This window comes from Lingula anatina, chromosome 1, assembly GCF_051362555.1.
Source record: "Lingula anatina isolate TDL-2025a chromosome 1, LinAna3.0, whole genome shotgun sequence".
NCBI classification, from domain to species: Eukaryota; Metazoa; Brachiopoda; class Lingulata; order Lingulida; family Lingulidae; genus Lingula; species Lingula anatina.
In genome coordinates, this window is record NC_141767.1 from 70609000 (window position 1) to 70621908 (window position 12909).

Here is a 12909-nt window from a genome sequence, read left to right on the forward strand (position 1 = left end):
GGGTAAACAACAATTTTGCCATGGTTTCCTGGTTCTGCTCAGACATTCAAAATTAGTCCATTGTTTTTTTTTTCTTTTTTAAGTGTCTTTTTTTTAATATTCTCTTCAGAGATTATTATGGAGGGGTAGCCATCTTTGAATGTCCATGTGATCAGATAGCAAGCATAGATTTCAGAATAATTGCGATAACTGCCATTTGAGTCGTAAAATGGAATTCATTATATTTAAAAATGTTTTTCACTATGTATTATTGATATGAAATTCTTATAAAGAGTTGTTTTCCATTTAATATTATGACCTCCTTAGGGTCAACAGTGATCCAAACATTGCAAAATTTTTAAAATGGCCACAGTTAGTTAAAAAAAATATTCAGGGCTTTTATGAAAAAAAAATTGACATTAAAAAAAAAGAAGATGAACATCTAAAGTTTGAAATTTGTACTTTTATCCAAGTGCTCATTACAGATTCTGGTGCTTTTTGAATTTGAGAAGCATGAATATATGTCAACATTTGAGTGTCATTTTACCATTGGGACTGTAATTTGCTGATCAGTGGCTGCTGCTCAGAGTCCCACTTCAAAAAACCTGCTGACCTCCTCAACCTTTGCAGCTCTTGAATTTCAATCAATATGCCAGGGGTTGATTGATGGCAATCCAGCAAGATGGCACAGCAGATTTCTACACAGGTACCTACTTCCATATGCTTTTGAGTTTTGGGAGAAAGCTTTATTGTTTGACTGTCTGACGTTTTAGTTTAAGAAACAAGGGTACCTGCTTCGTCTTTGGTCAAGGAAGAGTGAATGGAGGCAATGACAAGAGTGAGATGATCAGCATCTAGTTTACTTCTTGTGCTTTAAGTTCTGTGGATTACTTCTGTAAAGAAGTGAAGATGTGAAGCACAATTGGTTGTGTGTGTATAAATGGCGTTCAGTAAATGCTTTTTACAATGTCCTTTTTAGAGGCAGTTCTTGTCTAAGATTATAGCTGGTACTTCTGTCAATGGATGTCCACACATTTTGTCCTGGACACAAGGTACAATATCTATATAGGACATGTAATATTATATTGGAGAATGATATTTTGTATCATTTTTTTGTCCATGTGGTAGAAGGGCTAATATAATAATTGATGTTTGTTGACAACCTATGATGCAGCTTTATTTTTGTTGGGTGTCATGTGCCTGTCACCCAGGAGTGGCTTTTTGTGATATGTGGGTGGAAATATAATATTATGTCATTAAACTGCAGTCAAATGAGTTGGGAACACAGAATATCTCCCAACTGTTATTAACGTAGAATTGTACATTGATGATGTTTGTGTTTGACCATACCCCCATAAGTAGCAATCCAGTTTTTTCATTCCCAGAAATAATTGCCTTTCCACATATTTTCTTGGGTTGATATTCTTGTAAACTCTGCGGGGACTTGCACCATTTATTCACTGACCTTGGTTATTTTCCAGTTGAATTTCACTCAATATCCAGGTCCTGAACACAAGACACACTTCAATGGTTCTACCTCCATTGTGCTAACTAAATTATGATGTAGAGTTGGAGAGATAAAACCGTGCAGGAACAAGGTTGCTGGCAGTTGTATTTATAGATATTTAAGGATTGAGATAGAATTGAGCATTCTTCGTGCTCATTAACGGTTCATTGACATTTCATCCTGGTTCTGTTCAAGAAGAATGGCTGATTACTGCTGTGTGTCTGTGTGGAGCCCACATTGTCATACTTGCTGAAAATGAACAATTACAGCAGCAGCAGATTTGATCTAGTAAGAGGTTGTCATGGCACCAGCACTGTTAATAATGGCTTAAATAGTAGCCCTAGAGCTCCTGGCAATATGAAAGACAGAAAGATACAGTACCATTGCCAGAAAAATGATAAGAATTGAGATCATTATCAATTCCCAGGTGCATTCTTTTCAATCACTCCAAACAAAGGTGGCCATGTTCCAAATATAACAATACAAATGGTCATTATTAGATAATGGATTACTCTTATTACTGGTAGCTCTCAAAGATGTTACATAGATATGCTATAATGTGTAAGGAAAATTGAATTGTAGGTTTTCATGGTTGTACAATTGTAACACATATTTAGATAGCATGTAGTTTACTTGTATGTGATCAATTCAGTGTCAAATGTGGTACAGGCAAACTTCATATCTTCTAGAATTAATAGTGATGTTGATGGCATTAGGCTGTTATCCCACTGAATAGAGATCTGTCTTCTGAATTATCTGTGGTAGAAAGTGGCCATTTTGATAGGAGCTGATCTGTTTGCTTTTACAGACATTTTATTAGTGATACATTACGACACAAGTCAGTTGTAGTACACTGTCAAATAATATTCCCAATGTTTACATTGATGATAACATTTAGATATGAGTTTTAAACTTTTAAACTTTCAATTTAAGGGAGTTTTGTTGAGAATTTTGTATTCAGGTATGGTTTTAGTAGTGTATATGATAATATGGGTATGTTTGATTTTCAAAATGATACTCAGTCTGTCAGTATTTTACTATAATGAGAACATGCCAGGGTTAAAGAATATAATCATAGTTTCAGAGCAGGAGTGAGTTGATTGTTAATTACCCTGTTTTCATTACCATCTCTTGTTAGGGATCTTGTTCAGTCTTTTAAAGGGGTAATAACTCTTCATATGAGATCTGTATTTCACAATATAAACATTGTGAATAACTCATAGAAATATAATATATTCTGTTTTACCACAAAAACAGCAGTTATAGCTATTATTCTGCTATCTGAGCTTGTCTTTAGACCACATGACCTCCATTGATGGCTATACTCTGTTAAAATCTCTTAAGAGGTTTTAACAAAAAAACAAACTTTTTAGAAAAAAAACGGGGACTAACTTTGAATGTAAAAATTGATTCATTGACCATTGGTAAGTATGGGAAAATTGTTGTTTACTCCAGGAAAATTCTTTCTTTGGCCGAAACAAAGAGTTATTATCCCTTTAATTTTGCCTGCTCATTAGGTCTTCAGATCATGACCATTCAGGTACCTTACAAAGCTAGTCATAGATGGTGACCATTCAGGTACCTTACAATGCTAGTCATAGATGGTGACCATTCAGGTACCTTACAATGCTAGTCATAGATGGTGGCCATTCAGGTACCTTACAATGCTGGTCATTTACACTTCAGTGGAGTCTTGTCTGTATCTGAACTGAACACTAACTGCCTTGTATCATAGGCTCCATTCAGAAAGGATGATCCGAGTACTTACTGATATGCCGACTAAATATGGCCGACCACAGTTTGAAAGCGATGTCGCTGATTCCTGAAACTGATGGTCTTCCCGAGTCCACTTGCGCCTTTAAAGAAATTAAATCTCTGCTCCGGGGTTTAATTGCTAGGGCTCTGCAGCGACGGCACATGTTGAGGGGGGAGGAAAACATCAGGAATCAGCGGCATCGCTTTTGAACTGTGGTCGGCCATATTTAGTCAGTGGATGAGTAAGTACTCGGATCATCCATTCTGATTAGGGACATAGTTATACAAGACATCAGTACAGAAAATCCCCTTTTATATACAAACAAAGATGTCTCCAGGAACACAGGACCTAGCAATTAAACCCCGGAGCAAAGATTTAATTTGTTTAAAGGCGCGTGTGTTTCAATTGATTTATTTATTGATTGATTGTGGTTCTAGTGCTTATACAATAGGCAGACTTAAATACTGTGATCACTGTTCAGAACAGCACCCAAATAGCATGCACTTCTTGTATAAAGAATATGGCATTGTTGCTTATATTTTCTGACATGATTACATCAATCATATTTCCCATCTCATTCTTAAACCTCACTGGAAAATAGCAGCAGACTCATCTCCAAATATTGTCTGTCCTCTTCGGTTCAGTTGCATCAGTACAGAGACTTAAATCGCTTAGTATTCTGCATTCTTTTTTTCTGAATCAGCAGATATGGTGGGTTTCTCCCAGTGCTTGCTGGCTTCCATAAAGTGCTATATAGCAACTTGTCTTTGCACTTAATTCATTAGACATGACTGTGTTGAGCTTAGACAGCAGAAGCTGTCATTTATGTCTGGCCTTGAAAGGTCATGGAAGATGGCTAGGGTTTCTTCAGTGATATGTGACAATAAAATATTGAAAATGATATAATGGCAGGTAACTGAAAAGAAAATGGTGCATTCTTCTGGTTGAAAATTTACGGAATTTAAATTTTGTTCCTTCTTCTTGCATGGCTGCAGATGGTAGGAAAATTTCTATAAAACTCAGTGGCTTGGAATAATATTCTGTTGAAAAAGAGCAATAACAATTAATCGTTTGTACTTAATTTTTCAACCATCTTGTCTGACATTTGTTCGCAAGAAAAAAATTCAAGAAGTCGCTGTGTGAAACTGAACTCAAAATGCATTTGCATAGATAGATGAAGTATACACCGTTTCCATTAGGTCTTGTGAATGTTTTATTACCTTGTTCCAAATTGAGTATGTCTCACAAGAGATTTTTAGCTCCTGTTTTTAAGTGGTCTGCCTAATGGAATTTAAAACCTCTGATGAGCAGGTTTGTCTTTTTAACGAAATTGCTTTCTTATAAGAATACACCAAGGTACTTAGGACCAAGGCCAAATTTACAGCTTAATTTAAAACCACAGTGAGAGGAACAGTTTTACAAGGTTTTATTATTATTATTATTATATTTTTAATTTACTAGGATTTTCAGGAATATAGTTTCCTTTATTAACTAAATATCTCACTGAAAGTCCCTTTTTTTCAAAATTATAAATGGTATGGGTACTAATTATTTATTTTGGGAGGGCATTTTCTCTCACTGTTTTCAGTCAGTCATGTCATGAGAACTGAAACATGTTGTGGTGCAACCTGTTAATCAAATTATTTTTCCCGTTTGTTTCTATCCCTCCCTTGTGCCGTGTGCAAATTAACATCTTGCACTACTTTTTTGTTTCTCCTATGACATATGATGCCAGAAAGAGGGGGGACAAAAGGTCTGTTGTTATCTAAGATCTTCCTTTTTTCTTTACAAATAACTTTTATCTTTATCACAAAGAATATTATGTCCTGCAGCAGACAGTGAGTATTCCCCAGGAAATTTCAACACTTTTCTTATTATTTACAGGGTATACCATACTAAAACTGTTGACAGGATTACCATCCATCCATGAACCCAGTTTTGGTAGTCAATCACTTCCTAGTAGAGACAGAGGCTGGTAAATTTCAGTAATAACAGTAGCAATGAGAATTTAAGAACTCAAATCAGATTTTTTAGATGTTCTTTTTCTCAGGAGCTTTAGGTTTGGTAACTTGTTTAAAATTTCCAGAAGTTTTTTTTTTTTTTTTTTTTTTTTTTTTTTTTTTAGGAGGGGGGGGGGCTGGGGTTTGGTCTGTCAGACATGAATCAGGGTACTGGGTAACTTGTAGGTAATAGGGGATTTCACTCATAATAATAGATAGCAGAGCACTGGCATTTTTGTGTGTATAATCTACAATAGATACAGCATGCTTTCCAGGTTCTTGAGCCTCTTGAATTGAGTGCAGGTACATTTAGTGTAAGTGTTTACCTGAAAAGCAAGCCAATAAATTACCATACTTACCCTCTTCAGAGAGCTATTTCTGGTTTGACAAATGGCACCACTTCCAAAATTACTGATGTTGATGGTTGTTTGATACTGAATTTAAGTTGTTCACCCAAATATAACTTGGGGAGGACATTGTTCCACTCTTTTGTATATATCATTTTCAATTATTTTTAAATGGGGGTCTTTTCCACCAGCTGTTACTTCACTTACCCTGCCCTTTTTATTAAGACAACATTTTACAATTTGATGAAATTTCCTTGTCAAATAAAGAGGCACAAGGCAAGATACAAAAAATCACCGACATGCATAAGAAGACTGGCTTGTAATCCACTACATCCTCTGCAATGTAAACTGTTTGTCTTCAGCTGAGGGTATTATGTGTGGACAGGTTAAGTAGCTGGAACAAACAGCATCATATCTCTGTGCAGGCAATGAGCCAAGCCAGTGTTCAGCTATTAGAAATTGAAATTTATTCACAGTGGAAAAAAATGATCAATGCCCAACCAACAAACGACTGTTTTTGTAATCATACTGTAGTGTTTGTGATTTGATGAAAAAGTTGGCCCCATATTTTATTGAAAATAAATCCTACAGAGTAAAGAGCTTCTTACTAGATGTCTAACCCCCTCCTCCCCCCCCCCAAAAAAAAAAAAAAAAACATGACAGGATAGAAACAATTAAAAACACTTAAATGTGTCATTTTTTTTCATGTTTGCATGGTTTTATTATTTCATGACCATCCAAAAACTTGTATATTCTTTTTAAGTTTACCACTTCAATTTAACCAGAGAACGTTCATTAATCCAAGTATATGTGAACCCATCTTTTTTACCATTTTAAGGCAATGAAAGGGGGAGGGGAGGGCACAGGATGTGATGTACCTGTGGAGTCAAATATTAACAAAAATTCTCCATCTGTTAAATTTTCCTTGAGAAAATCTGAAGCTGATATATCTCTCCCAGGGTCATAACTGCCAGTTTTTCAAGCTGTCAGTTGCTCTGGGAATTAGACTGAATCACTCTAAAACATTTATGCATGTCACAGCATTTGAAAGCAGACATTCCCTTTGAATTTTCCAGTAAATATTACACTGCCCTGACAGTTATATTTGTTTAAATTGACTGGGCAAAGACCCCAGGTTGAAATTGACCTAGCAAAACACTCATGTTATGATTGACTTTGCAAAGACCTTGGGTAAAATTGTCTTAACAAATATATTGGGTACAAATTCTTTACCAAGACCTTATGTCCGAAATGACCTCAGAGTGACCTTGGGTACAAATGACTTTCAACATAGACTTTCAAAGAACTTGTGTCCTCACAAGTAATAGACTTGGAATACCTGCAACTAACATCATCATGTCCACTTATTGGAGGAGCATTGTGAAGACTATGATCATGATGAAATTGTCTTTGACATTCTTATTTCCACTGGATAAAACACCTTTCAAGTCTTCTATCAAGTGAAGAGGATTTAACAGATAATCTGGTTGAATAGGTGAACAACAGCTAAATGGCACAGTTACTTTTGACCACAAGGACAGTTGTACTGATGTCCAATTTTGCTTGACACTTGTAGACCCCTCCTATCCCCATCTTCTCACTAGCATTTACAACACCATTTTTTAAATTTGCTTTGAAATATAACAAAGGCCTGTATTTCTGACCATTGGCCACAACACAGGGACCTCTGACCACTGGCTACAACACAGGGACTTTTTACCACTGGCCATAACACAGGGACTTTTTACCACTGGCCATAACACAGGGACTTGTGACAACTGGCCACAACACAGGGACCTCTGACCACTGGCCACAACACAGGGACCTCTGACCACTGGCCACAACACAGGGACTTCTGACCACTGGTCACAACACAGGGACTTCTGACCACTGGCCACCACACAGGGACTTCTAACCACTGGTCACAACACAGAGACTTCTAACCACAGGCCACAACACAGAGACTTCTGACCACAGGCCACAACACAGAGACTTCTGACCAATGGCCACAACACAGGGACTTCTGACCACTGGCCACAACACAGGGACTTGTGACCACTGGCCACAACACAGGGACCTCTGACCACTGGCCACTTTAATAGTGAATATAAAGAATTCTTTTACTTCTTATAAGTAATAGGATTAATTTGACATTCCACACTGGTATCTGATGTGGCTGTGGGTGCATGTAGGACAGTTATAATATGGATATGACTGAAGTTGACCTGATCTGGTTAACAGATGATCAATAAAGATTGACTCCTTGGTGTCCCTCCCTTCGGTTAAAATGGATAATATTTATCCTTTTTTCAGAGTTGATCATTTCACCACAAGATTTAAAATATTGTTATGTAGTGCATCTATAGCAAACATCAAGTTTTACTGATGGGACAAAGTACCTTGTATCAGATATGTCTCTCTCCAATCTTGCCTTGTTAATGTTATCTACTGATAGACTTCTAGCTGACTTCATATAATATCATTCCCAAATCAGTTTCAGTATGCATTCCATTATTTCAGTGCTGTGGCAAGTTAAGAGGTACCCCAGAGACTGTTCCATGTGGCACTGGAGACCCTCCTAAGCTCTGAACAGTGGATTGGGATTTCCTATAAAAAAAAAAGGGTTGATGTATTTTTTCAGGGCTAATGTCTGTATATTTCCTTATGGCTGGAGTTGAGGTCTCAAGGCTTCATTCTAGTGCCCGACAAAGATATTTTGTGGATTAATGATTGCTTTTTGCATGGGCAGAGAGACATGTCCCCTGGGTTGTTACTGAGATGATGGTTTTACTTCACTTTTGTCAAGTTGACCAGTGGCTTCATATGTCAGTGTTCCATAACATTGGTTGCTTCAAAACTCCCCTAAATATGTCAGGTTTGATTAGCTGAAGGCCTTCTTTGCAGAATTCTATAACGAAACACTCCTCTGTTGAAAACTATCTAATGACTAGTAGATTGGTTTGTTTTAGTTTATGATAGCTATATGTGGACTTGAATTGATCAAGAGTTTTTCTACATGTCAAATGCTGTGAAGCCACAGTCTTATGATATAGTAAATAATTACAGTAATTTATCCTTATATGGTGCAATCAATGAAGATCTAAAATTACATATTGCTAATTAAAAAATTTAAGTTTTGTATCTGAGAATAACTTATTAAGATTAATTCAAAGGATGGAAGATCTAATGCAATACAACTTTTCCTTATAAGTTTCTATAATAGGATTTTAAATGTAGGTCCATGACAGTCTCAGAATTTTAAAGTCATCTGCAGTGCTTATGACTGTATGCAAACATTGGTGCATATATTATTATTGTCAATTCAACATAAAATTTGATAGTTATTTTCTTAAACAGAATATACTTAAAGATGTGTTTATGTTTGACCATCATCATGTTGTTATTGCAGGATAACCCATGTCCTGTCTGCCTTGTGTGTATATGTATAACTATTGTTATGTTGTTATTGCAGGATAATCCAACATGTCCTGTCTGCCTTGTGTGTATATGTATAACTATTGTTATGCTGTTATTGCAGGATAATCCAACATGTCCTGTCTGCCTTGTGTGTATATGTATAACTATTGTTATGTTGTTATTGCAGGATAATCCAACATGTCCTGTCTGCCTTGTGTGTATATGTATAACTATTGTTATGTTGTTATTGCAGGATAATCCAACATGTCCTGTCTGCCTTGTGTGTATATGTATAACTATTGTTATGTTGTTATTGCAGGATAATCCAACATGTCCTGTCTGCCTTGTGTGTATATGTATAACTATTGTCATGTTGTTATTGCAGGATAATCCAACATGTCCTGTCTGCCTTGTGTGTATATGTATAACTATTGTTATGTTGTTATTGCAGGATAATCCAACATGTCCTGTCTGCCTTGTGTGTATATGTATAACTATTGTCATGTTGTTATTGCAGGATAATCCAACATGTCCTGTCTGCCTTGTGTGTATATGTATAACTATTGTCATGTTGTTATTGCAGGATAATCCAACATGTCCTGTCTGCCTTGTGTGTATATGTATAACTATTGTCATGTTGTTATTGCAGGATAATCCAACATGTCCTGTCTGCCGTGTGGAGGTTCAGCTGCACTGACGTCCCTGCCTTGCAGTCCATGGTAACTTAAGGTACATATCATATCATAGGCTAATGATCATGGTAACCTAAGGTACATATCATATCATAGACTAATGATTAGGTCTGCTTCTTCTTCTTGAACAATAGTTCATAACAATAGTACAATAAAGACTAAATCTTTTCTATGGGGGAAAATTGTGAATTTTACAAATACTGTATTTTGTAAGTCATTATTTCTTAAAATAGGAGCATTCCTATTGAGTTGTTGCAACAAAATTGAAAACAGACTACCTTATACTTCTATTCTATGCTTTAAATGCACCACAAATGCTATACAAAAATATAATAGTTTTTATGATATTAAGATGATGTATCTGAAAGTTTAATAATTTTTGCCCATTGAAAAGATCCAGTCATTATTGAATACACAAACTATGTCTGGGTAAGTTTGGACTCATGGTCAGCCATTTGATTTCTTTCTCTAATGAGCAAAGACTAAAAGCTGATCTTAAAAATAAAGGTTTTGTGGTGGCCTGTGAGCTCATCTTAATTTTGCAAGCTTAATTTTTGAATACTCTGTTTGCATTAAGAAAAACATGAATGTATATTTTTATTTTGATATTGGAAATTTATATTGAAAAGGATATGCTATTTCTATACAAGTGTCATATATATATCTTAATGAATTAGATTTGTTTGACAATGTGTACCACCATTATTACAGTTCTTATTTCCTGGGAACTATTTTATTTGATTACATCAAGTTTAATTTAGGAAGTCACATTTTACTTCAGTGATATGGTTAAAAAGATTTTGATATGTGGATGACAAAAAAATTTTTTTTTGGATTCACGACAATATTTTGATGCCTGATCTGGTACACATCTCTGAAGAATGTTGTATAGTTTTATTTTTTGTATTGTCCGTTGTTTTATGGTTTCTCTGTTTTTGGTAAATGGCTTGTGTTTTTGTTTTTTATTTCTGTAAAGTATTGTGTGTGATTTGTCATTTGGGATCAGTAAGCCAACTGGAATTTATCCGTAGCATCAAGAGTGTGTTGCAGGCAATCTCTTGCTCTGCTGTCTAATAGGTAATAGCTTGCCACTCTCAGCAGGCCATGCCAGTTACATGTCCATCACATATGAGGTCCACATACATGGACTTTTATAAAGTTAAAAATCTCAGCTGCTCTGTAATCACTTTGCAGTCCAAATTCATCTCCAATTCTATTACTGTGAATGACACCCCATTCATAGGGTGTTGACCACTTCAAGGTCAAGGTCAGATTATACTTGGTCAAGGTCAGGGTGTGTCAGGTCAAGGTCAGTGTTATCATGGAAAGTAAATGGTGCAAGGCAAGAGAGTTCACAATGGACTATGAAATTTTTATTGTGTTCATGTCATGCTGCTCATTATTGGTTTCATATTATCATCATTGGCCTCATTTCTTAGAAATTATTATGTGAAAGGAAAACTAGATCAATTTAGAAGGAATTCAATTATATTTGATCAATGTTATCAAAAAGAGAGATGAAAGAGTACAGCTATGTATATTGTAGTTTGGAAAGAGTTACACGTGTTGCTGATATATGGCAAGATTTTGATAAAAACTGATCTATTTCACATGTCAGATGCATATGTTGTTGCTTTAACTGTACTATTTGTCTGTGTTATTTGTTTATGTTAAATAGCTTTTTTTTCACAGTTGATATGCAGGGGATTCTTTTTCTGGGATATTGTAAAGTGCTTGACTTCAAGGTGTAAGTTGTGTTGTAAAATGCCACATTGAGCTAAATAATAACTTGCATATTTGTTCGCAACATGAATTCACTTTTTTTTTTTTCAACCTTACTTTCAACCTCTTTGTTAAGTGTATGTGTACTTTAGTTCAACGCTTTTGCTGCAAATGCTTGAGTGACAGCAGCTGCTCTAGCTTGTGGCAAAGATCATGATATTTTCCTGCACTCTGGTTGTGATAATTGTATAAATATGCAAGTGCCCAGTTTTCCAAAGTGTAGACTGATTTTTTTCTGTCAGAATGATATTTAATATGCGGGTATCTCAGGGAGATGACCATAGTATAGCTGAGTTGCTGGTACCAAGACCTGACTGTGTCCACAGTATTTGACTGTATACCTAATGTACCTCATTTGTTTTGTAAAATAGTGTTCATTGTATGTATGTATTTATAGTGTAGTTAAATGGTATTAAAATCTGTTTCTGTACTATAAAAGGTGAGAGGACTGTTACTCACCTGGACAAGTCTTATATGACATACTGTATAGACAACGTGAATGTTTAATGGTTTTGTAATGTATCATAGTTATGATTACTGATAATAAAACGTTATTGCAACTGTACTGTATAGATGTTGGTTTTATCTTTATTAGCAAAATGTGTTTTGGATATGCTGCAATGTATTTGTTTTGTGAGTGAATCGTGTATCCACCCAATGTAGCCAACTACGTATACGACTTAACGTACGCGCGGGCCCAGGTATCACGCAGATAGGTGGTGTTGTTTTTCCCTTGATTCTCGCCTTAACGATTAGCGCGATCGGTGTTCGCTGCTGCAGTGGCACTAATTGGCCCTCAAACTTCTCTTTGCCGTCCAGATAAATCATTCCTAACAAACATTTTGACAGTTTACCTACGCATATAGGGTCGGCTGTGAGTTGAAATGAATGACCTTGAATTTTAATGGTGAAATAGAAAAACATCCAGTTAAAAAAATATAAGAGTGAAAGGTTCCTGTAGAGCGGTTTTCAATGAACACTGCGCCAATAACGCATTTTCTGAAAGGTTCTTAAAATGCTAGCGTAAAACCTTCCAAAGATCCTGTAATTTGAGAATACCCGACTTTCAATTAATGTCGTCCTATATACAAATTGGATGAAAGTTGGAAAAGCTTCTACCAACTTGAAACACGTGCTTTCGACAATAATAGCTATAAAACATTTTGGTTCAATCTTCCTTGCTTGAACTGCCTTTTCTTCTAATTATACTTTAGTTAACGGACAGCTTTACCCCATGTTTGATGTATTTTTGAAATGTAAGTCCCTTCCGGTCAATATATTTTTGTCGTCAATACCAACAGGTGTCATGGCCAGAATTTCTGCCCCAAATAAAGTGCCAGTCGATATCGAGCAAAGACACATATGAATACTTGTTTAGTTATAACAATGGGCAATCAATAGAGAAGGTCAATAAAATCGAGCTGCCCTT

The 12909-nt window shown here is 35.9% G+C and overlaps 1 protein-coding gene across 2 annotated transcripts in view; it reads left to right on the plus strand.

The window, feature by feature from the left end:
* The window catches only part of LOC106173880 (uncharacterized), a 30369-nt gene extending 18324 nt beyond the window's left edge, over positions 1 to 12045 (plus strand). The window contains exons 11-12 of one of the 2 annotated variants that reach the window (XR_015332206.1): positions 5127 to 5217; positions 9656 to 12045. Coding sequence is in view for 1 of the 2 variants with exons in the window: in XM_013555180.2 (XP_013410634.2) it covers positions 9656 to 9703 (48 nt within the window). In the remaining variant the exon portion in view is untranslated. The remainder of the gene's footprint in view (positions 1 to 5126; positions 5218 to 9655) is intronic. The other variant, XM_013555180.2, reaches the window with a different exon arrangement.
* Positions 12046 to 12909: the final 864 nt, after the last annotated feature.